This window comes from Osmia bicornis, chromosome 9 (genome assembly GCF_907164935.1).
Source record: "Osmia bicornis bicornis chromosome 9, iOsmBic2.1, whole genome shotgun sequence".
Lineage (NCBI taxonomy): Eukaryota > Metazoa > Arthropoda > Insecta > Hymenoptera > Megachilidae > Osmia > Osmia bicornis.
The window spans coordinates 2,375,870-2,401,909 of record NC_060224.1 but is presented as its reverse complement, the minus strand read 5'-3'; the positions used below and the strand labels follow the sequence as shown (position 1 = coordinate 2,401,909).

The 26,040-nt window shown below is 42.4% G+C and overlaps 2 protein-coding genes across 3 annotated transcripts in view; both read right to left on the bottom strand.

Annotated features, from left to right (window-relative positions):
- Positions 1–2,297: 2,297 nt before the first annotated feature.
- LOC114872148 (short transient receptor potential channel 5-like) lies at positions 2,298–8,773 on the bottom strand. The gene is made up of 12 exons (XM_046287155.1): positions 8,732–8,773; positions 8,523–8,660; positions 5,875–6,212; positions 5,611–5,806; positions 5,373–5,549; positions 4,950–5,220; positions 4,782–4,887; positions 4,390–4,691; positions 4,020–4,271; positions 3,757–3,872; positions 3,500–3,658; positions 2,298–3,117 (listed from the first exon to the last, which is right to left on the bottom strand). Exons 1-12 carry the CDS (start codon positions 8,771–8,773, stop codon positions 2,947–2,949), a joined length of 2,268 nt encoding a protein of 755 aa, XP_046143111.1. The 3' UTR covers positions 2,298–2,946.
- Positions 8,774–9,029: 256 nt separating this feature from the next.
- The window catches only part of LOC114872064 (sonic hedgehog protein A), a 44,344-nt gene continuing 27,333 nt past the window's right edge, over positions 9,030–26,040 (bottom strand). For both annotated transcript variants that reach the window (XM_046286986.1, XM_046286987.1), the window contains 2 exons: positions 11,974–12,235; positions 9,030–10,860 (listed from right to left, as the gene is read on the bottom strand). In XM_046286986.1, coding sequence (XP_046142942.1) covers positions 10,178–10,860; positions 11,974–12,235 — 945 coding nt within the window. In that variant the 3' untranslated portion in view covers positions 9,030–10,177. The remainder of the gene's footprint in view (positions 10,861–11,973; positions 12,236–26,040) is intronic.

Below are 26,040 nucleotides of genomic sequence, written 5' to 3'. Positions count from 1 at the left end.
GTTTGCATTTGAAAATTTACAAACTTGAAAATTTTCATACAAAACACCTGGTTTGGAATGAAATTGAAATTGTTACCGACGCAGAGGATGAAATGTTTGAAAAGTTTGTAATGCTACCAGGGGAAATTTGAACGAATTAAATAGGACACGATATGTAATAATTAATAGTTAATGTTATATCAGCTAACGATAGGGCAATCGAAGAATTTTCTCTTTGTTCCCTCGAGACGAACGAAATTTTCCGTCCCCAAAGATCGTTTGTCACTCGTTTAACGAGCACCTCCTATCTTTCTTTCTTTCCCTTTTTCTTTCGCTTGTCGAGCGATCATGTCACTCCCTTTTATGAATCTAGTCATCCCGAAAGGAGCAAATCTCTCTGGGGTCGAATATCATCGAGCGGCTTCAGAATTGCGGAGCCAGGATTAGGATTCAAGGGGTGGAAGCTAGGGGTGTCCGAGAGGCTGCACCGAAGAAGAAATTCTTCGATCGTGGTTTATTTCACCAGGTTCTCTGATTGGAATGGACAAAGCAACGATGCCAATCGAGAAGAGAAAATAAGCTTGTGTAAAGAGAAAGTTTTTTGTTTAATTTGTCTATTTATGATTGCTCATCTAAAAATAAAATTGGTATCCCATACCCTCTCTTCTGGTAGATAATAAATCATTAAACCCTGGATGATGGATCACTGTAATAACTAAAAAAAGTAAAATTTAAATATAAAAATTTCCAATAAAATATAAATCTCTTTTACTATCCCTACACTTTAATTGGAAAAATTTTATTCCAATCAATTTTCCATCTCTCCAAGCTATCTCCTCGATCACTCCTACTTTTATTATTTTTATTATTCCATATTCGACCCATTTTTCAAAACCAAGCTCCAATTTAATTTACAAATAGAGAAAGAATTATGATAGATGAAAGTTTAGTTGAAGAGGCAATAAACGAGTCGAGTCATTGCCAGATAGGGTATATTGCCACTTTACTCGGTTCAAATTACGACGCTTAACGAGGACACGAAATTGTCTCAGAATTCGATCGGTTATCGATTTCCAGGCCGAGTAATTTCGTTGTTTAAATGTTGATACCACCGAGGGGACGGGATACAGGAAGGGAGAAGAGAAAAAAAAAGAACTGACGCCATGGCAATTTAAGGCACTCGAGACTGCTCATTTCTGTTCTAGTATCGATTCATCGTAGAATTGAGTTTACCCTTCTGTTCGCTTCCTGCAATACAATTTCCTCCCCCAACCCTCCACTCGTCTTGTTCCAACTTACAAGCTTCTGCTTTTTGTATCGAGATTAATTATGATTCAATCGTGTTTTCCCAGTCGATTACACGGTATCGCAGTTAACGCTCTTCTCGTTTTCATATTGACTTTCATCCGCTGAAAGCACTTTCAACGTTAACAGTTGAAAGTGGAACGTTTAATTGGTACTCAAAGAGGACGTGGAAAAAGAGAATTCATTGAACTCGAAAACTTTGCCAGCCGAGACTTCCTTTGTTTCTTTGGGAAAATTTGGCAAGTAGTATAAAATTAAATAAAGTCGACGGATAAATTTAGCGTTTTAGAATTATTTACAATGTTACTTTCGCCTCCGCTCTTCGCTATAATAAAAGAGAAATAAAAAACAAGAAGCTCTCGGGTCTTCTTTTTCGGAATAGCAAGAGAAAAGTCGTGGTGAGATACCGAAGATGTTCTAAGGTTCTGAGGGGTTGTTAACCCTGTTATTTACGAGATTTCTTACGTCTGCCTCTTTCTCATAATAAATACGGTTGTCTACTATAGGGTTGGTTTCTTTCATCCATAAGTCGCCATAGAAAACGAGCTTCCTGTTATGAAGACTGAATTAAGTTCCTTTCAATTCTTTCATATAAATGGATAAAAGTGGGACTTGAAGAGTAAAGGTGAAAATTGAATTACATACGACTTATAATGAATAAAAATGTTACAAAAATTGTGAAGTATAGTTAGAACGTTATTTCGAATATTCAAACTTTTCCCAAAATTTCGTTATTCGCATAGACCGTGCCTTATTGTACTAAGCAAAGGCTAATGAAAATTCCTACATAATTTCGTGGTTAATTACAAGCTCTCTGTCGTGTAATTAACAATTAACACGAGATATTCCTTTAACACATGCGAATGAGGTTCTATGCGATTACGTTAATTCCATGACGTGAATATAGATCCAATGGAATTGATGTTTGAAATTTTTATTTCATTTAAATTATCGATATTATTCACCTTTTCTGGTGTTATTATATAATTATGTACATATTAAATAAATTTATTCCTTATTCTTGCCCTCCCAATTATGATACAATTATGCAAAATTGAAATTCAGCTGGAACAATGTTTCATGGAATAATTAAAACATCTGTTAATACGTTAAATACCGCGGTGAGAAGATGTGTTATAATTGTAATTAAACGACTGTTTCATTTTCCAATTTCAACATTTCACTTGCAATCGCGTAAAATTAATGTAATATTAACGCGTTGAATAATTACATTATATAAAGTGTTTTAATAATTTCAATTTTTTTTTGAAGTGCTTCCTCGAACAACATTTCCCAACAATTTAATTTCTTTTTCGATTCAGATTCTAGCATGATAAAAAAGTATTATCAGACGCTTTTAGTTTTCCATAAAGCTTAGCAACGTTTCAAACTGTCCGAGGGAATAATAAAGCCAGAAGAAATTCATTTCCCGTCTGTTTAAAGAACACTCATTACATTGGACCATCCATTTGTGTCTTTGACGCATCATTTGCTCTCTCCGAATGATCTTATTTCCTTCTTCCAAATTGAATTCACGATTTAAAAAGGGACCTCTGTTATTTCTCTTTTATGAAACTAATTAAAACAACTCGAGCAGCTTCCTCGAGGCATTCTTTTGTGAAAGGGTATTAAAATGAATTTCTCATTGGAATTTTTTTTTTTTCAATCAGTGGTTAGAGCATCTCTCAGAAGGCTTCTTAATTCGACGATCTCCTTCGTCAATCTTTCTATTTCGTTCTCAGCTTCCACTTTATCCTTTCGCCGGAAATAACGTTGTACCAGTTGCGCCATCACCATGTCAAAGTTGTTGTTCGAGTCCTTCTCAAGAGTTTCCTGTTGGAAAATGACATGTTAATTTCATGCTTCCTTTTCTCTTCGGTAGAATTTGTTAATTAACCTGTCTTGCCTTTTCTCTCATAGAAGATGGTTTAGTAATTATTTTGGAAAAATTACGGAAGTGATATATCAACTGAAAGATAAAATTTTCCAGAAACAGTATTTCATTTTAGGAAACTTATATCTTCGAAACCATACAGTTTTCTTTCGAACAATATTCTTACGTCCTCGAAGGAAACCATACGTTTCAATGTTTCTTTTATACAGTACAATGTTCAGTGAAATATTGCAGTCTACGGCATCGTTTCGCGTGTATATACCTTTGCGTCTATGAGAAACGGCAGACTTTCCTTCGAATATATTCCACGTGTACACTAACAATGAAACAACAGTGATTTATGTCCCATCGTGCCCGTCTGTCCTCCGGAGGATGCAACAATATTTTCACGTATTCGATCACCGGTTGTATACCGACGTATGTTGGGATAACGTTGAACGGAGGCGGAAGTGTCGTCGTAAGCATATAATCCACGTAAGCCTGAAAACAGGAAACGTTTAAATATTAATATTACGGATCAATAAATATATAGATTTTATTAGATAAAATTAATTGAGTTTCTTAATCGAAACTGGAACCTCGGTTCGGCCAAATGTCCATTCCACGATCACATTTTCTGTCACTTTTGTCAAGGTGTTGGACATGCAGGCGATCAGCATGTTTAGAATCAGTATCACAGAAATAAAGGTGAACACTGGAACAAGAAAATGGATTTATTATAAATTGAAGGTGATGTAACACGTTCGCTGCCACCCAGAAAATGTTGTGCCATTATATCCTAATTTCTATAGTCAATGGGTGGCACACGAGGGTGTTAAAGGGTGTTTTGTAATTTCTGTACTAGCAAAAGAGAAGTAGCCTATGACTTCTGTGAACGTATGATGATTGATAATTGTCTCGTTTTCTGCATCGCCAGGGAGGTTCTCAATGATCACGTCAGCACTCTCAATGGGGGTCATGCAAAAAAGAGCCCAGAAAAGGGTCTTCAGGGCTGCTGTGAAACTAACGAACGAACTGACCTGTTGGGTCTTGATTTTCGATTCGTCGTCTGTTTGTACCATCTCGTCGTAGTATTGATACAGTCTGCAAGTACCTGAAGAAGATATTTTTAAAAATAAAGGTGTAAAGAATAAATAAAGAAGAAAATTAATATAATATATTTAAGAGCATCATTCGATGACCCATTGTATATTATAATTCTATTCATTTACCAGAAGTGAAGGCTAGAATGATAATACTGAAGAGTATGATGAATTTTCCAACATCCTTAAACATTTTTCCAAGAGACAATTGAAGAGGACCTAGATTATAGTCTAACTGACAGATATGCAATAGTTTCAGGAAAGACATTATCGTCGCCAAACAGAAAATTCCTTCGGCAATAAGCGTGGGATCGTATTTGTGCCAATATTTCCTCTCCAATTCCAGCTGCCCGTTTATTCTCACGTCCAGAGCGGCTGTTATCCAATACATGAACGTCATGATGAAAAGGAATATCGTTATTATCTCGAACCTGCGCCAATAAAGTTTACGTCAGAATTATATTAATTCTCTAGAACCCATAATCCATAAAAAATTATTTCGCTATAAGAATAAACCGTACCAATACCAAGGGGCTGTAAAGAATCTCCCTGGTCCATGTATCACGCATAGACGAATTGCTGCCCAAGTGTACGATACGATGTAGATTATCAGAATCCATACGTACGCTGAGGAAGTATCCCAAGATCAAGAACAAGTATCTCAAGATCTGTCGAATCGTTTGGTATACCGGTGTTAGGAGGTCCTCGAAGTTGTTCGCTTTTATCCATGTTCGATTGCAGGAACACGAAGAACAGGAATACCAAGTAGCTAGCCATTGACGAGATGAATTTATTCACCGGTGACTGCCAGAATTTCGATCTTTTCGAATTAGGGGCGACCATAACTATCAGTAGAATGATGGGTAGCTGGAAGATACGGAAAATCACGTATAGACATTTCATCCACATTGTCATGATCTTCCATTCGTACCATCCGTCGATCCAATTGCTGGTAACTACCTGAAATTCGTATTAACTTAAGTTAAATTACCTTCAGTTTCGTATTGTAACAAAGACAAAGCTTATTAGTCTTTCTATATTCTAAGCAAATCTTGCAGGAGGGAGGGAATATAAAACTAACTCCTTTATTAAAAATTCTACTGTAACTAAACCTGTTGAACGTTAGGATGAGCGACAAAGGTCCTCTGCTTAATCCTCAATGCGAACAACAACCTTGGATACAAAAACTTGGACGAATGAGCGAAACCAGTTGATTGTTTCAAAATCACCTCCACCTCCTCCACGCTTCTGGCGCATCCGATGAGATCGGTTGCGAATTCTGCCACGGTCTATAAAAAAAAAGATCCTTTTAATGAAGAATCTCTAAGGTCGAAGAAGAAGGGAAGCAACCTCTGAGAGACGTTTGTACTCGTGATAAAATTCCTTGTCGAAGGAGGCTGCTTGTTTCAGTTCGTACGCTAAATTAAAAGCCTCTAAAATCGGGTCATCGACGGTTTGACATATATATGCTGGATTGATGACTGCTTTATAGGTATACATCCTCATCTTTCCAATCGTCAGCAAGTCTGATCTCTCTCGCTCGAACCTGCGCTATTATAGTTTCCTTATTGGCTAATTCGATTATTATTCGTCTCCTAATTCAGAGATTCGTACTTGCACACTTCCTCGCAATTACAATACGGCGGATGCGGTTTCGGTATGGAATGATGCCTTCTCCGGAGGAGATCGATCATCTCGAAGTGTCCGCACTGCGCAGCCACCATCAAAGGGGTCGTGTCGTCCGGGAAATCGGTGCTTTGCGTCACCCCGACGAACTCGAGGCCCGGTGTCAATTCGTTCAGTTTGTTTAGAATAATCACTGTGATCTTCTGTTCGTTGTCCCGGATCGCGTGGAGGTGCGTGTCGCCTGGGTCGATGTCGGGATAGGACAGCAGATACTCCACCATCGGCATATTCCTCTCGTGAACAGCGATGTGAAGCGCGGTGACACCCTGAAAAAGCACTTTGTTAGCAGAGAGAAAAATGAAGTGTCCTGTCAGGCTCGTGTTTTTTATTTTTATTACTATTTCATAGTATATAAATCGAAGGAGGAATCCTTGTAGGCTTTAAAAAGAAACATTCCTGGACCTTAGAAGCTATTTAGATAACTGTAAATAGACATTTTTTCAAATACTTTTTCTATAAAGATCCCTAATAAAAATCTCGAGTTCTATTATTATAAAATTCTCTGGCCCTGCCCCATCCCTTAAGAGTGTGGCTTGACATTACATTTTTTACCCCAACTCCAATATCGAGCTAAACTCGACGTTATACGACACAATTTCTAAAATAATTAAAAGTGTTTTAATGTTGCAATACATTTTATCGAAACACCCCTTTTTGATCTATTTTGTAGATTAATTAAGGAGTTGTTGGTAGGTAAAAAAAAATTAAAGATTGCAAAGGGTTAATACTTTGACTTTCTTAATGGAATTTTCAACAGCTTCAGCGTGGCAGTCAAAGTGTTAAAAAGTTCTAATTAAACCGATAGAATTTCTATGAAAATTCAAGGGTCGACCATACATGGGTGTTAAAAACCCATGTTCGAAAGCCATGAAAAAAATTCTCAGCGTCCTACACGTGTCGCGAAAAAGGATGACAGTCAGTCTTTCCAGGATCATGGAATTCCTTCGTTGTCCCTACTGGCGCTTTTCGACTCGACTTTCGAACTTCTCCATATCTGTTTCCCTTTCTATCTCTTTTTTCCTCTTCGCCTCATTTTTTTTTCTCTCGGCCCTGTCTCCCTTTTTGTTCGAAGAATGGGACGACGACGTTTGTCGCCCATCTGCGGCGCGTTTACAGAGGCGGCCACCGACAATGGAACCGATCCATTGTTGCCGCCGACACCGGTCACAATATTCCCTGATATCCTGCCTTTTCGACGTGGATCCCGGCCACACGCACCGCCACAATGCCACCTTGTGATATATGCTCGCCTTTTTCTACAAATTCGACAGCTGTAACCGTGTGGGATCCCCGCGTCTCACACGCGGCCTTCGAAACAATCGGATGATCGTTTACGCGGAAGAATTTGGGGAGGAATCGGGTAGCGTTTCGAGTCATCTTCGACGCTTCTGAAATGGCACACGTTGACATGGCACAGTGGACAGCCAATAATTCGATTCGGCACCCAACGAGTGCCTCCGATAATATAAATTCTGGTATCCTCGAATAATTTCTCCTATTTTTCATAATAAATATCCTAATTCCATCGGGAAAAAGGAGAGCAACCGTGATGGTCGTGGCGCGCGAGCCAGGGCAGCCAGCACGGTGGCAAGGGGATTCCCGGATGGAATTTACAGCGGGACCAGTCATTTGAATAATTTTTATCGGTCCTCGGCTGAAACCATTGTCTTGTAAAGGACGGCCTGAAATATGGCCGTAGATACACGGAGGCAGCCAGCTTCTTTCGTTCCGTTTCACTCGCACCCTTATCCGAGTTCAACTCCTCATCCTCCTGGCATCCCTCTTTCTCTCTCTCTTTCTTTCCCGATGATCAGTCGGCCGAAGGCGGCCTCTGTTTCAAAGTGAAACGAGGGTTGGGCTTTTCGGTAACTCTGAACCAGAAGAGGACGACGCGAGCAGCCGATGGAGAGGAGAAAGAGGGGGTAACATTCCACGGGGGGTACGTGTACCTCGACAGGGTGAAGATCCGAGATAACGAGACCTCGTCTTGCTCTTCGATTCCGCTGTTTCTGGAGCCTGATTCTTCTCCTTCTTTTACTTATTTTTCTTCTTCTTCTTTTGCTGACTCTTTGAACCCGGGAACCAACACAGACGGTCCCGTGTAAATCATCGGAAATGATGCGAGGGAAAAGGGGTTGACAGAGAGTACGTGGATTCGGCAAAGGAAAGAGGAAAACGGTAAAGCGTGTTCTCGTTTTACCTGGGCCTTCTTCGTGAATCAACGGCCGACCACACCACTTACGGTTATGTTGTGGGAAACCGGCGATGCCAGATAAATCCGGAGATCTTTACGAGCTTCCCGACGCGCAGCAGAGATTTTGAATACCTTTCGGCCAGACTCCGAACAGGAGGTTGTTAACTAATAGTTTTTCCTTTCTCTTTGTTCAACTGATACTTCCAGTTTGAATTATACGCTCGTATAACTGTTGGACAGCGTAATGACGGTAATGATTTTCGAAGAATTTTGATTAGATTGTAACGTTTGGGATCGGTAAATATTTTTCTGGGGGTATTGTTTATTTTACAGAAGATCTATTTCGAATATTACTTCGGTTTACAATTTAAACTGCACTTACTTGGAAGTCGGAAACATTGATGTTGAAGTCCGGATGGATCTCGAGAAATTGTCTCACGTCGGAAACATTCCCGTTGGCAACCAACTCGAAGAATTGTTTCTCCATTTCTTGTAGATGCGGGATTATCACGCTCGATCGCTGAAAAATTAATAAACTGGTTAGTAATTGAACGATATAACCTTGTAAAATTTATATTCAGAGAAAGTCACCTTTTGCAGGCTTTTCCCGCCTATATCTTCTGAAATTTGCATCGTGCGTCGGTGTTGATTACCCTGGAAATTCTAGACAATTTATCTGTGTTATTTCTGTGGGAAAAGAATCAAAATATCGAACAATGTCGACAAATTTTGTAAAGAGTTCGGAGCAACAAAGAAACGTCGACAGCAATGAATTTATTGGAATATTCTTTCTTTTATCTTTGACGAGGAATTGAAGTTTCAATGTTAATTATAAAAATTGTTATAACATGCAGCGATGAATTATTAATGGTGATTAAAAAATCACCGATTTGTGCTGTGTTTAATGATTTAATTCAATCTATCGACGGCATATATATACATAATTTATAATTTGTTTTTGAGCTACGTACAAATAATAATATAATAATATAATATAATAAAATATAATAATAATAATATTAATAATATAATAATAATTACTATAATAATATATAATATATCAATTTCTGGGGAGGGATAACTTAGGTGTCAATGTATCAATCGTTCTAGCGCGAAGGTCATCAACCTTAATTCATTAATCAGTGATAATCCAATCGAAATAAAAATTCTGTCGCTATGACAACTATACAAAGGGAGGGGAGAATCGATTACGAATTAAATACAGCAAGGGATACGAATGCAGTTTAAAAACGAGCCGAGGAAACGCAAGTGTTCCTCGCGTCAATTTATCTGTAAACACTCCGACAAAATATTTTTCCAAAATACATCAACTGGAAAAGTCATTCATGCAATTTAAACGGGATAATTCTTTCAAGACGAACTTCAGATCCCGCGATACATAAAACGCTGAACGTGAAATACTTTTCAAGCATTTCGCCGGACTACAATTAATAAAAAACGAAATCGCTTCACACTAAAAATGTTCCATAAATAAACTCTATTACATAAACATCCTGTACATTCCGCCCTCCGTTTCCATCGATCCTTTTAATTAGTCACATTTAACCGGGTTCCGTCGCAGATCCATCTCAGACAACGCAGTCCGCGGACACGTTGGTCAAAGAACGATGAAGAAGAACAAGAAATTATTGTACACACGCTACCGGGTGAGAAAATTTCAAACAATTCTAAAGCTTCATTTCCATTCGTCCTATGTACCTAATATATACTACACGTCACACGGTGAACGGAGATGGGTCACTGGCCAACAAACGTCACAAAGATTTACTCAAACTCATCGAGTACGTTCCTCGAAGATCCGACAATAGTCTCTTCAAGATCGAATCCTGATGGTCTTCTAGTACTGTGTAGTTAGCACGTCTAAGGACGTTTCCTTCTGCAAGCTCATCCTCCTCTTCAAGGACACCCTGCCTCCCTCGAAGCGACCACGTGACGGGGCTGGCGTTTTTTGGACGCGTTTCACGGTCCGTTTCACGCAACGAAAACTAAAGAATCCTCCTCGATCAGTGAGAGGTTTCATTGATACAGCATCCTGGTAGGAGTAACGTAGGAGGACAGCCAGTACAAGAAGGACGCGTACCAGTGGATGCCTTCCTCTGGCGTCCTCGCGTCTTGCCTGACGTCAGGATACCTGGTGTCCTCGACGCTCACCCTGCTAGTGAAAAAGGACTTCACGCTAGACCAGACTCGATATGGAAGGAAACCGAAGTGAGCCAATTCGTGGTTGTCCACGAAGGCGTAGCAGGACGCGACCACGTCGTCGACCAATACCGTGCCCTCGGTCGTCAGAGGAGCATAGACGCCCTCTTCGAGGACCAGTCGAGTGTCGACTACTTTGTCCCATCGTAGACGATGCTCGACCTCGTTCTCGTCCGCTGGATCCCTCACCAGGATCTTGTCACCCGGCTCCACTCTTCCGGCGAACGTTGATGCCCTACCCTCAACTGGTACCAGATGGGCAGGCGTCAAGGTCAACACCCGGCCCGATTCCGTGGTTAATTGGACGAACTGTCTCCTCTCGGCGAGCGAGCGATCCAGGAACGCGATCACCTCGCTGTAGACGATGTCTCCGTGGGAATCGAGGGCGGCGATGCGGTCACCTAGTCGCACCTGGTCCAGTCGCTTCGTGGAACCGCCCTGGGTTCGCACCAGACTCCTGCCCGGGAAACATCCTCCGGATTTCGCCGCTGATGAGGATTCTGAAAGCAGGTGGCCCGTTTTAAATAATTTCTATTGAATACTCTGCCAGGGATAGTGGACATAATTTTCATGATTTGTGAAATTCAGGCTATGTAAATTAAGATTTGCCAGAATAAATAAATAGGTGGAAACTTTTCTGTCTATATCTCTATGTCTCCCGGGCAAAAGGTTTGAATAGTGGCCTCTAGCGGATTGCGCAAAAAGTTGCTCCTGGTATTAGGATCACAGGAGAGCGAAGAGTCCGACGAAAGTGTGCGCCAAGGAGAGGTATAGATAAGTCCGTCCTTGTCGCACAATTTAGCGGATACCTCTTCTACTTTTCTATAATCCTATTACTAGGAGCAATGCAAAAACATCGATCGCTAGATGGCGCTGATCGAAGTTTTAATTTGTCCGGGAAATACAAAAGTGTAAGAAGTAAATCACTTGATACCGTTCTCAAAAATTCGATTTTATCGTAATCGTTCCTCGACGATAAGACGAGGGCAGAACGGTAAACATTCTATGTGATTTAAAAAGAAATTAAGAAGCCAGCACGATTGTCGATAACATTTATACGTGACTGGTTTAACGCTTACGATATTAAACACACGTCCCGCTTGGAATGCTAGTTGATAACGATAACACGATCTAATCAATAATCGTTAGCTAAATTTGGAACACTGTGAATCTTGGAAATGCAATCTTCTAGGCATATTTAAATTGATATTTCAATGAATTACCAGTTCCGTTACGAACGGAATTAATCGATTCCATGCGTATAACGTGGAAACGACTTGAAGGTAAATAACGAAACGTCGATTGGTTCCTACTGCGTTATTGCGTTGGTTGCTTGGATCGAGGTAAATTGTCTGTAGTCGCGATAATTGAAATTTACGTGGAAATTAATGGAAGCCATCGAATCGAAGGAGTGTAACGATAATATACCTACTTCGAATTATTGCCTCTCGACACTTCGATCGATGGATAATTGCTTTTTTATTTACGATACTGATCGACCTGTTAATTCCAAGTAACTGTAACACCATCCCCGGATTATTTCTCGGGGGTGTAGCAAGAAGATTCCAGTTTTAAAGATATATTTGAGAGGGTGTATCGAATGAAATACTGACCAGATTTCACGGAACAATGGATGTGCGACCTAGACTCGTAGTAGACCCAATCGAAACCAGCTTCGACGGCGAGCCTGGCTAGCATTCCGTATTTCGAACGATCCCGATCGCTCGTCGTCACGTCGACGGCACGTCCCTCGTAATGCAACGAATCCGTCGCGTGTTTTCCTTCCTCGTCCCAGCCCTCAGTCACACGCAGCTTCACCCCTGGCCATTGATTCATTACCGAGATAGCGAGGGTGTTCAGCTTCTCCTTGCACCTCTGCAACGGAAACACTTTCACGGTTAATTCAATTGATAAAATGGATTTGGTTTTACATTAGGTTACGGGAAAGAAAATGAAAATGAAAAAATAAAAAGAAAAGTAATAACACTCTGAAATCTCGTTCCCCAAAGTCATCCCCAAACACCCAATCCTTTCTCAATCTCCTTCGTCTTGCCAAGAACTCCGAATAAGTCCTTTTCATATCCGCCCTCGATGTCTGGAAAAGTTTTCCCCGAAGTTCCGCTTAACGCGATTTTCCGAGCGTGGACGACAGGATTTCACGCGGATGCGCGAGGAAAAAGGGAAGACAGCGGGCGTCAGGTAAACGAACCCGATGTCCCTGGGCGAGGTGGCGGGAAACGGATGCGTGTTTTGACCGGTCACCAGGACTTTTCGGGGTACCATTTAAGGGTCGAGGCCGTGGCGAATCAGGAGGCAAACAGGAGTATAAACACGACCCGGTGTCGAGGATCATTCGGTCACGGCGATCCTCTCACGAGCGGACGCCGCCTTTTTTTCTAAGATCCGTCTACCTGGACGATACCGGAGCACCCAGCGGTCAATAGAAGGAAAAACGTGACATCGCGCGACGGGAAGCAACACGGGGATCCGTGTAAACCCCGTTTAATCCGGAACGCAGCGTATCGAGGGCGCGACGAGCTACCCATTGTCCGCGTCTATTCTGGCCCTTTCTGACCCGTGTTTAAGTTGATTTTCGAAGGGCGTCGGGATGCTTTATTCACGACAGAAAGCGCGGAAGAAGCCAATTCCCGGGGCATGGAAAGTCGAATGCGGCTTTCTTTGCGGTCCGTGCTTATTCGGGGGATGAATCGCGATTCTTAAGGAATTTTCAAGAGGCACCACTCGTTGTGGTTTATTGAATAACAAAATTTGTTTTATACGCGGTTGGTATTGTTGAAATATCGCAGGGAGGAGAGGAATTAAGGGCGGCTATTGAGCCGACACGATATCGTGACAGCACGGCTTGCTAAGTCCAGGGCAGCCGGGGCCGTTTTCATTCAGAGGCGGACCCGCGTACCTTAATGGGAATTCATCCGACAAGCGATGGGCGTGCGGTGCGATCCGCTTGTGGCGATCGCGTGCACGTGGCCGTGACACCGTGGCGTGGAACCCGTCCGCTTTTCACCCGCGAGCACTCGCGGCAGGGTACGGGCCGGACGAAGAAGGCGGGACCGGTCCCTCGAGCTGTCCTGTACACCTCAATAGGGGCTAATTGCCGCAAGGAGAGCTGCAAATTCGTGGTATTGTAAGAAGGCTCGTTTCATTTTCGTGCCCGATGTCGAAACGTTAAGCCGCCCCTATGAAAACGGCGCGAGACGGCATTAAATTCGATGCCTTCAGGGGTTAACCGAAAGCCTTCAGAGGATATCGAAAGGGCAAAATAAAAAAAAGGAGGAAAATAATTTCTCTTTGTTGAAAATGCTACCATATGTTACACGAACGACCGATTTTTATATAAACGCAAAATCATCGAAAGGTGATAGATATACGGTGCGTGCTATTGTGATCCAATACTCCAGGGTGTGATTTGTCAGCCCTTGTGAATCGGGATTTTACGGTTGCACCCTGAACTTGGAAATTAACTCCGTTCCCACCGTTATCCTGGATTTCCATTGAATTCGCGCGCGGACCGAGTTCGTCGGAACAGAATCCCGCGTAAATTTGCATAACGAAGAGGTGCACAGGGCAAACACAATGTGTTTTCATACCGATGATTTATCGCTTCCGACGAAAGCGCGTGTTTGAACGTGTCTTAATAATTTGCACTGCTAACACGACACCGTGTGCCTGTCACACCGTATTCTCAAACAGACCGGGGAATGTTTGGATTTTTTCAACAAGAGCGCAGAATTTGCGCTGATTTTCTACGCAAGTTAAATATAATTACACTTGCTTGGAATTCGAGAGAAAAGAAAACGATTCCAGAAATCAAGGGATGAGTAATAATAAGGAATAATAAGAAGAAACAGGGGGTAAAAGAGGAAAAACAAAAGGAGAAGAAGCGGTAAGAGTACGAGTGGGAGGATGAGAAAGAAGAAGAAGAAGGTGGAGGAAACACAAAAGGTGGCCGATGCAGTTTCGTATAAAGGGAGGGAAGAATGGTGAAGAGGCCGAGAAATGTACCGTCGGTGGTGCACGATGGGGTGCCTTGTTCACCCAGCAGGGAATCCCTTGAGCCCCTCCCAGACTTTACATCTATTTACAAACATTTTGGCAGAGTGCAGATAGAGTGGAAGAGAGAATGCACGCGGTCGAGCAAAGCGGAGAATGTCGGGGCCTTATGAAAATCCATTTCGAGTGAAAAATGGCCCGGCCTGTAATCCATTAGGGGCAACCGAGGGCTGAAGGCAGACAGACGACGGGGATGAAAAAAAGGCCGATCACAAAGCCAGCGCGCGAAATATCCTCGAAACGAATCGCGATTCTTGTACGGTGCTCATGAGAAACGATTGAAAAACGCATCAGATTGAAAAAACAACCCCTCGTTCCTCTTCGCTCGGTTTCGTTAACCTCCGAGTGGGTGTACAAAGGATCTTGGTATTAACACCATTTTAAATTATTTAAATAAAATTTAGATGGAATAATTTTGAAAAAATATGCTTGAATTTAAAAGTTTTAAAAATAAAAAAAAAATGTTCCCTCGATTCGAACTCGCGACAGAAAAAAAATAAAAGATGCATGGACATTATGCAGTATACTCAAACATTAATTTCGTTGAATTTTAAATGACATCTCGTACTTTTCTGACGTTAACACGGGTATAAAATTCGCAACAATGTAGCGAATTACTTTCAGTGAAGCGTAAACGACTGACAAGCTTATACAAGGGAGAAAATTTTTCACAGTGTGTCGGCGAGGAATTCGAGTCGCGCACTGCACGTTACGAAAGGCGAATGAAAGGCAAAAAGCAAACCAGTTTCGGTGGATGATGGACTGGATGCGACAGGGATAATGTGCCCCTGCTCGAACACCCTATCTCTGCCTCATCTCTCACCTCGATACCCGTTAATTATCGAGCGTCTATCACTTACACCTGGTTTACATGCAGCCTATCTTATCTCCTTCGCCGAACGCCGTGTTAATTCTTGCAGCTGCCTAGTTAGCAAGTTCAATTCCGTATTTCCGACCACCATATGCAATTCATTTTCATATCGAATTATACCGTTATTCATGGGTCTGCAAGAAATTAATTGCAAAAGTTAGTATAATTATAGGAAATTCTAGAAATGATAATTTTGAAAAATTATAACGAAGAAGAAATACACTCCTTTAGAATTTGACAGAATAATCAGCCAATTTTTTCAACAACTGCAAGAATAATCAGCCACGGTCGAAGATGCAAAATCAATTAAAGAATATAAGAATAAACCATGAGAAGAATGAAAAAAAAAAGAAAGGAGCAGAAGAAGAGAAGGCAAAAGATGGGCCAGGTTTGGATGAGAAAGGGGGTTGGGTCCGAGATGAACGAAGATGGTGAAGGTTCCTTCACCATCCAGGCTCCATCCCAGCATCTATACTCGGAGCCCCGCCCCCGCTGGTTTCTTCTCCAGTCCTTCTCCTCCTCCAGGCCCGTTTCAGCTTCACCTTCGCGGCCAGGCCAACCTTTTATTCCATTCTTCTTGTTTCAACGTGCACGTTCCTCTCCCTCTTCTACCCATCATCTTCTCTTCTTCTCCGATTTCCCTCATATCCCCCCACCATTCATCCAACGTTCGTCACCTCCTCCACCTCCGGGCCAGAATTCGGGGCCGAAAACCAAGAGCGAGAGAGAGAAAGAGTGAAAGTAGCCATCTCCGTTCTACTCTGCTCTCGATATTCCATTCACTAGGTCCTGAAACGAACCGCCCAGGCGTCAGCTGATCCGCCAGGAAGTCACTTCCGCTTCCCTCGACACCTCCGCGCCACTTGCCTCTTTTATCGACCGGGTTGATCATCGACGATTCAAATTCCCAGACAATGAGACGTCTCGTCCTCTTTTGCAACGCTTTCAACCCTTTCGTAATCAATTTCAGAATAGCGAAAAATTTCTTATCGCGAATAAAAATGATCTTGAAGAAAGGGTCGAGCCTTGTCATTGTTCTCGCGGTGCATTTAGCGAATGGCTGATCGATTCGACCGATTGGTACGTGTACGCGCATTAGGGTACAATGGCCCAGGACCCGAAGAGATGACACGGCAACAATGGGGCCCGGTGTTTTGAAGAAGTCTCACGCGAGATTGTTCGAGTGTTTGTCGAGCTCTCTAGACGGTACCCTGGTAAGAAGTGAAGAGACCTGGACGAGGCTATCTCACGCTTCTTCATCTTCCTTCCACCTCCCTCGACAGCTCCCCCATGGTCCTTCGTTTGCTCGATGTAGCAAACGACAGGTTGGACGATGATAAGAAGATCACGATTAAAAATTGATCCTTCAGATTTCCAAATGAAATACTTTCATCGGTCAGGTTGCAGGTCCGAAAACCACGAGGTCGGAGAGGGATGAGGATAACGTCCGAAAGAGCAGACTTCCTGGAAGCCCGTGGAGTGCGAATTTCGAGGTACGCTTGGAATTTGTTACTTTCCTTGCACGCTGGCTTGGGTTACATCCTTGCATGCCTGCGTTTCTTCGCGAGATCGACGAATAGGTGCAATAACCCCTAATCTTAACCCCTAAGCGATCGAAGGTACTGGAGCGATGAAAAATTTCAAGGATCCGGTGTATCAATTACAAACGTAGTTTAGGATCGAAGGATCGATCCCGCTAATCCATCGTGCCGGAAAGTGGCGAAACACGAGATGAAAGGTGGGCCAATTTCGAAGCTCGCTGTTTTCGTGGGCCAGCGGTTTTCCTGGAATCGGCGATCGATCGCGTCCAATGGCGAAGCAGAAAGAGACTGGGAACCCGTCTGGTGGAAGCGATCGTCCCCGTGTATCCCGGGCAGCTCGGGTTACATCCTTATTACATACCTGCACGGTGGAAACACTCACGGGGAGGAAAGTCGAGGTGGTGTAAAGAAGATCGAACCCGACGGACCGCGAGTCCCTTTTGTCTGTGGGAACGGATTACCGCGGCGCAAGGTGAACGCAGATAGGTTAGCTAACGTTCAAGATTGACGAGAAGGAGAAGATACAGGGGCGTGTTGTTTTGGCCCCGGGGCACATCACGCCCGTCGTTGACAGGATCCACGAAGGCGACCACGGGTGATGAAGCCTCGTCCACCAGGATCAATGCACGCCTCGTCGCTTCCACTGACTCGCCACTCAATCTCGCAGCTTCCTTCTTGCTCGACGCCCATTTTCATTTATTTCTCTTCGCCAGCCGCGACGTTCCATTCCGATTTTCAAATTTTTAAATTTATCATTTTTGAAGAATTAAAAGAGCTTCGAGAGTTTTAAAAGTCTCGAAGAATTCAAGTGGATTCTCCAATTACCTCGAGTATTCTAAAAACGTCTCGAGCGTTTTTCACTTCATCGTCGATAAATACGAGAGGTCTTTTGTCGAGTACGTGCGCCTACTCGAAATATTTTCACCGCGTCGAAAGAGCCACGAGTAGAAGAACAAAAGCGACGAGAAATTGTCGTGAAGTGGAATACACTTCCAAGAGAGCAACTACCCGTTGGAATATTCTATTCCAAATAGACAAGGAACGGGTCGTGGAAAGCAATAAAACTGAAACAGCCGGACACAGGAACACCATTAAAGACGGGACATTTTTCGCATTCCTTCGATGAAAGTCGAGGAATATTGACACACGTAACGGCGCTGTCGAGGGCAAAGGTCGGAAGGTACCGAGAAGACTAAATATTTAAATGACACGTTGCTGTATTTAGGTGGGGATCTAAAATGTGGAGTAGCACCCTTGCTATTTTCCAATTTTACGATTCGAAGGCTCTAACATTCAAGGTTCTAAAACTGGAAGGTTTCAAAATTCTAAAATTCCAAAATTTTAATATTCTAAAATTCTGTGGACCAAACCCACCCCTTTTCGGCAGCTTCTTCGATAACCCTAAACACCACGAGGCCGACCAAAGGAAATTCAAGAAATAACTCACGAGTGGGTGAAAGGTGTAGGACGACTCGGGTTGTCCTTAACTTAAAAGCTCGGTCCGCTGAGTAGCCACCAAGAAGAAGAAGAAGAAGAAACGTAAAGGATTAGAAAAAGAGGGGAGCACGAAAGACAGAAAAGAAAAGTAAAGGGCGGGGGTATACGTAGACGGAGAGGACGGATATCGTGTTCCAAATCGGGATCCAAGGGATCGGGTTATTAGGATCGAAATGAATGTAAATCCCCTTAACACGATCCCCGGCCAAAACACGGCTACCCGCGGCTCCGAAAGTGGCCAGATTAGATACCGTGGCCGAGGTTGGCTCGCCACAATCCTGTAGGATGTAGCTGCCTGATCCTATCTCAGCCTCCGCTACGTTCCTACCTTCGGGACCTACCCCTGTGGACGGGCCTTAAATCTCACCCGGACACCATCAGGAATGCCTGCTGCGCGTCCGACCTAACGAGCTTTTAATCGTCGCTTCAAACTCTACAGACACGTGACGACGGTGTCACGTGCCTCTAAATCAGAAAATTATATCACCGTTTAGATGGACCATCTTTCTTTCACTTTCCTGGAAAAATTCTCGTCGTCTTATATCGTCTCCGAAAAGGGTTTGATTCCGAGGGTAATTAGTTTAAGTTAAAAATTGATTAAAAATTGTATAATTTGCAGAACTTCTGTATTTAATATTCTTAATACCCTCTTTGGATAATCAGCCCAGCTAGAAAATTAAATAAAGATCTATTCAAGTGCTCGTTCATTCGAAGCTAAGTAAACATAAATTTGAATAATTTAATTGAAACCTATGATATTGAACCGAGAGGTAAGAAACGTAAAAAAGAAATGTGTATAACGAGAGACGCCTATAATTACCTAGAGGAACTGACGTATCTACGCGTACCGATACCTTCTATCTGTATAAATTACATTGATCTTTTATAGAGATAACAGGGCAAGGCTGCAAATTTCACGGGACGACGTTTCAATGTGTACTCGCTAAGCGAAGGAAATCAATGTTCCAGTGAAAGTCACCGTCGTCTATCCGCGTGCTGATATATGTATCGACCCGATCCTGTATCGACTGGTTGTTTAATCAAGCGCCACGGAAAAGCAAGATAAAAACGCACCGTTTACATCGATATTATCGATGCAAATCGAAACGGTTCAGCCTCGCCAGGCCAATTACACGAACGATCTACAACAATTTAATCGTACAACCAGCGTGTTAAAGGCAGCGTTCCACGATCATGTTCGACTCTTATCGAGGGAACGTTATCTTTGCAGTTAATTATCGTGCGAGTATAACGTCGTCTATCAAAAGTTACGGGACAAGCGTGATATTCGCTCGTTATCAGTTTGATGAGGGAAAAAGGGGAGGTTTTATGGTGAGGTCGTAGAAAATCTCGAGTTATAACCGGAATAAATTGAAAACGGAACGAGGTGGAGAAGGAAGTTATAAACAATTATGACAAATTGATTATTCCAATGATTTTTAGCGATTAAATCTTAGATCCTCCACTAAAATTACCGATATAAAGCACCGTTTGTTTATTCTGTTTGCAAAATCGCGAGAAATTGAATTAATCACCCGGCTCGATTAATTATAACGAGAAGCCTGTCGTATTATCGAGTAAACGGCTGCATTAAACTCAGCTGGTGTTCTCGGTTACTACACAGCATCGTTCTTTCGCAAACAACAATCTTTCCCAGCAATTAAGACGTCAACCATCCTATACCGACACTTACTGTCGTTCTATCGGCTCTGCACTCGACACGGCTAATTGGCTGGCTAATTAATCGTTTGGATTAATTAGCCGTTAACTGTGGCCCGGTTTAAATCGTGAACTCGAGATTAGTGGATCGTGATGAGTTTGCGAAGGGTGTAAGACAAACTTAACTTGCGTTCTGCATCGAAAGGAAAATTTTGATAATTTTTTAATTAACCACCAGGGATTTAATTCCCTAACGAACATTTTCGCTGAACACGAGAGACACAGATTCATCGGTTTCTACCTTGGCATCAGCGAAAAAGAGTTTCCCTGAAGCGAGCGGGTCAACAAATCACATGGCGTTTTATAGTTGGCAGAGGTATGATGCTCGTAGGCGGACGATTATTTATCTTGTCGTTCCTGTAATTACTTCGTGGCTACACGGGGTCGGGGCTTCTTCCACAAGCACGTGACTGTGAATCACGCCGTGTTTCTTCAGCCGAGCGGATCGACGCGAGAAGCGAGCTGAGAATCGCGAGTTCGAGTGTCGTATTCGAAGCGAGGGCACGTCCATTAAATCAATCAGCCGTCTCACGGCCAGGCCATGCTAATTAACGCTAATTGACCGCTGGTCGAGGCTAATCTCGAGATACATTCTACCGCCTCGACGCAACAAACGCGTTCTTCTGCGTTTCATCCTACCTTTACTGCCATTTTATACTCGTTTCCTTTCCTTCCTGACCCGAGAATCCAAATAAGATTCCCAATCTATTTTAATTCTCAAGTTCATTTAAACTTTTCCTACGATTGTTTAGACTCAATTGAATAGCATTCAAAGTGAAATAAACGAAATAAATTAAATTCACTGTTTATCGCAGGCTTTTCAATTAATTCAGTGGAAATTAATTTAATCTACGAATACAATCAAGCGCACAATTTAAGAGTTTTATTTCTATAAAATGAAATAATTAAAAGATAACGAAAGGACTAATTAACGATGGAAGGAAGACACGTGGAGTTTATCTATTATCTTACAAATTGGGCAACATAAATCTTTCTAGGCCAAAGATACGATACATCTTCTCCCCCCTTTTCCTAATTCCATCACGTTCGTTTATTTTCAGATCAATGATCAAATCTCTTCCAGAAAACTAAAAACGAAGAGGAAGGAAGAGTATTTATCTTCTAAATACAAATACGGATCGAGTAATCGATTCATTGATCAAAAGTTTAGATCAAGAGTCACGGCAATCGTAATTCTAGATTCGAACCGAATCGTGTCGGTTGTTTTCAATTCCCTCACGTATCGATTATCGCTCTGGAGTCGATACGCGATAAAGGAACCCCTGTAACAAGTTCGGAAGCTGCATTGAATATTAAATTAATTAATTTGTTAAGCGAAACTGCATCCGGAAAGCTGGTAGAATATTAATTGCTAGATTGATCTATTCGAAGGATTAATTTGCTACGATAAATTCCACTGTATCACGATCGTGATTTTATGATTAATGAGACGAGAAGCGGGACTTCCCCTTCGAATTCTGCGATCTAATCGACCGATGATTGATACAACCCATTATTTCTTCGTTCGGAACAAATTTGTCTGTTTGTATTGGAATCGATCACTTTATAGAAGAAGTCTTCATAAAATTATAATACAACCATTAACCAATCCTTCCTTCTTAAGAATATCGATGGGACATTTGCATAATTATTTTAAGGAAACTTCATAAATATCATAATTATTTCCAAGTACAAAGATCCTGAACGAAGTTAACCACCGATCCTGATTCCTTTTTTTTCTCTCTCAAGCCGACAGGACACGAGAATCTACGAAAGCAACGGCAGGACAATTCAGCGACGAAGCAGGAGGCAGGAGCGTCCGGGTATTAGCCATAAATTCAATTACGATCGAGATTAAACCGTGGCAGAACTCTCGGAACAGGGCAGCCGCGTTTAACCGTAAGTTACAATGTATCGGACATTTCTCCGGCGTATAGTTCCGACGGTATTTTATGGCTCATTGTGATGTCGGCCATTATTCACGGTGCAGTTATAACGAAGGATTAAATTATAATGGACCCGTTTCCCTGGTTAACGGTACGACTATTATTGTAACAATAAATATGCATTGGTAATTGCCATGCAGTTCGGCCGCGTGAACGGAACGACGCGTGTAAGTATGTTAATTTTCGTTTCATAAAATACCCGCTTTCATACGCGTGCGTGTAATTACGATGGATTTCGTTTACGAATGCCGACCCTGGGAATCGATCGTTTCACCGCGAATGTAGAGAGGTAGGATCGAAAATTTACGAAAAAGCAAAAGCCACTCCTCGATTCACGAGAAGATACCGATGACGGAGGACTTTAATTACGTCGGACCGTGATCATGTTACTACTGTCGGCCTATCACTACAGAAATCTGCCAGGCTTTTCTCGGCCAGGTTTTCAATAGATCGTCAATAATCCCCGGAGCTCTTTTTCTCTGTATCTTCCCCGAGAGGAAACCGTGCTCCTTTTCTCAGGATATCAAGCGTGTGAATTCGTTTCAGAGATATTTTCTATCGTCATTGATCTATACCGAGCACAACCTTCGCTGTTCCAGCTAAATCGCGAAGGAAAACAAATTTGATGGTCGCTAAATGGTTGACCAGGCCAATAATCGTCCGGCACAAAAGATTTCAAATTGATTTCTTAAAAATTTAGTCAGCACACTTTTAGCAAACCGGCGATATGTACACAGTGTGTTTACTTTCTAATAATGTCTGTGCTCGAGGCAGATGTGAGGGAATCGGTATTTTTGAACACAGCTGACCGTAGAAAATAATTCCTAGCAAAATATAAAATGATAAAGAAAAAATTTAATTAATCCTCTCTTATTAGAAGCTTTTGAATGTTTCTTTTCTTCAAAGAAGAAAGTCGCTTGGCTATCGATATCTCACACGAGTTTCGCGTAATGTCTACCGCACTCGAACGTTGTAAGCCGATCGTTAAGTCCATTGTAAAGGTATTAGCAGAGGGTGCGCAACCTGTAAGGGACTCGAAGGTCGGCCAAGCAAGGAATTCGAGGGGTCGAGTGGGCCACGGATGTAGATTTGTATGTACGAGCTTCCCTTTCTCTCTCTCTCTCTCTCTCTCTTTCTTTCCCCACCTTCCCTGCCGAAGTCATGAATAAAACTGAATAGCTGAACCGGTAACCTAAACCCAAAGCCACTCACCACCTGTTGCTTTTGTATTTGTACACCACGGACGAATGTTGCTTCGGTAGAAACGAAACGTGCTTTCTTCTTCTCGCTGCTTCCCTTGTAATAGCTAATTGTTAAGGATCACCCTGGCCCTGACTTTGATCTTTCCTTTTTTTAATTCTCAACTCGAGAAACACAAATTTGCCTCGGACTATCTGTTTGCCGTTCGACTTAACGCTTTCCAAGTGGGTAATGCGAAATTAAAGTCGGAAAGAAAAATATTTAGAAGAGGGAAAAAAACGATCCCGGATCTATTTTTCAATGCGATTTACTTGGTAAAAATTTCTTAATAAAGATCAAAAGAGTCTCAAGTTTATTTTCATTTCTTTTCAGAGAAATCGTAAGAACTGACGCAAGTTCCGATTCGAAGAGCCTATCCCAGCCTTTTGTAATCGTTGACTAAATTTAGAAGCTTCTGCGAAGGATATTTCGGAAGCTATTGTTTAAATCTCCAAGATAAATTTAGCCCCCAAAAAAATATTCAAAGACATATGTTAATACGAATGATTGTATTTCAATAGCGCCGTAGGAGTAAAAGGTTAAACAAGCCGGTCGACTGCAAGTCTAACGATAAAATCGATATCTAATAAAAGCATTGAATGCAAAGTATCGGTGCAGCGTTCGAAAGGCAGACGTTCACCTGCAACCGGGATAACGACTCGATTATTGCTTTACAGTTCGCCAGGATAACTGCAGCAACGAGTTTATTGCTCGCTCGTACATACTTGTAAATATCGCTAACGACCTACGGTACACGGTGCTTCTGAATGTTAATCTTAATTCCCCGTGACAAGATGCGCTGCTACCTGCTTGCTCGTACAAGTGTGAAGAATTGAATTAATGCCGCTCGTGCAGGCCCCGCGGAATTATAACGAACCTTACCTTCAATGCTGAGACTGTCTTAACAAATTATTAATCAAATTTCAATAATTTTTTACAAATCAAAGGAATTTTCCTGAAGGGTGAATTCAACCCTTTACTATCATCGAATCGTTCTCGTCGATATCTGCTTGAAATTCACAGCATACTCATTTATATTCGATGCGGCGCGTGTTTTCGGTACCCGGTACTCGGATTCCCGGTCCTTGCCGTGTCGTTCCCGTGTTTTTCGCGATGTTATTGGCAGCCGATCGATCCCGGGTGTTTGCGATCCGGGTGAATTGGGTAGCCCATACCAGGCACGACGGGTAGCGAAAAGAGACACGTAGCAAAAGGACGCACGACGGTTAGAAGCAGGTTGCAACAGGGGAGAAGAAGCATTGGCCTGGCAAAGTGTTTAAGAGCGTTATCTTCCCGGCTATTAGTCTTTCTTGGTGTGTGGCCTCCGGTCTCACCGGTCCCCTTCGCCTCCAACAGCACGAGCTCGAGCAAGGGTTAAGTTTAAGTAGCCCCCCTATCTTGGCTCACCATCTACACCCCGAGAGATTCATGGAGAGGATCAAGCACGAGGATCCGGCGCGGCAGAGAACGGGACCGGACCGGAGGATTCGACTTCCACGCGAATTCCGCGATACCCTTAGCTTTTTGGATCGATGAAAATTCGGGGGTCATGAGAAAAATATCGTGTCGTAAGAAATTGATTAATATATAGAAAATTAGACCTTCGACATTGTTTGATCTAGTTTACAAGGGTAATCTATGAAAATTATTAATTTCCAATTATAACTGATTCACCGGCTAATTGATTCGATAACAAATGAATAAAAACATCATTGGACCATATGGTAGCTGATTATTCGAAAATATTATTAAGATCTCCAAGAAGAGAGGTGAATCTCGTGGACAAATCAATGAGAGATCGATAGCGCCACGAGAGATCGTTGGGTTGGGTGCTTCTAGAGGCGTTTAATAACCAATGGGCCATGTTTCTTTGTTAATACCGAGGTTTATTAATAGGTGGCCATTGTCGAGGCAGGTACCCATTCTGGTACTAGCTCGGTGTGGGCCCATTGTCGAAGGGAACGTGCGGTGCGCGTAATTCCTACCAGATTGATGACCGACCATTACCAGGATTTATCACGCCTGCCAGCCCGACCATTGTGACGTACGTGTAAATAAAAAAATGACACTCGTGTGGCTGGATCGACGAGCCTAGTCAGGAATTCGTCGTCCTGCCTGACCCTCTATCATCGTCCTGATCGAATCCTACATTCTCCTTGAAATCAGTGGCGCCATGCTACTAATAGATCAATGGACAATGGTACTTTGATTGAAATCAGATTATGGAACTATTAAATAAATAGTCTAGAATTAGGGAAATTGAAATGAAACTGTTATTAATTTAATAATCCATAATCCAAAAATATGATTAAAAAAATGTGCCATAAAGACCTTTTCCCCCGGAAATATACGAAAAGTACCGTAACTGTCATCGCTATCCACGGTGCTTTACGAAGGTCCAGTTTACATGAAACATAGCGTCCCGTTATACCGACCCCCATGATTCAGGAACAAAAAGCCCTCATTCCTAACCGACTAAGTACAACCGTCTGTCTTTCGAGCTGAACCGAAGGGACAGAAGAAAAAAAATAAACATTTTTATTTATCTTCGTGCACGGTAATATTTGCTGGGTCGTGAGTAGATGTTGGCCTAACCAGGACTGAATTTACAGAGACCCAAAGAGCCGGACGAAACCGTGAAGACAGGGGCCAGTATGGTTTTTGCCAAGCTGTCCGGCCAACAATAAAGCCCCGGGGCCCGTTATGACCGCTGTAAAATCTTATGGCGATCATAACGCGATCATGATGTGCATAACAGCCTCGCCCATTTCGATCCCTGCCCTCTCCTTGATCCTG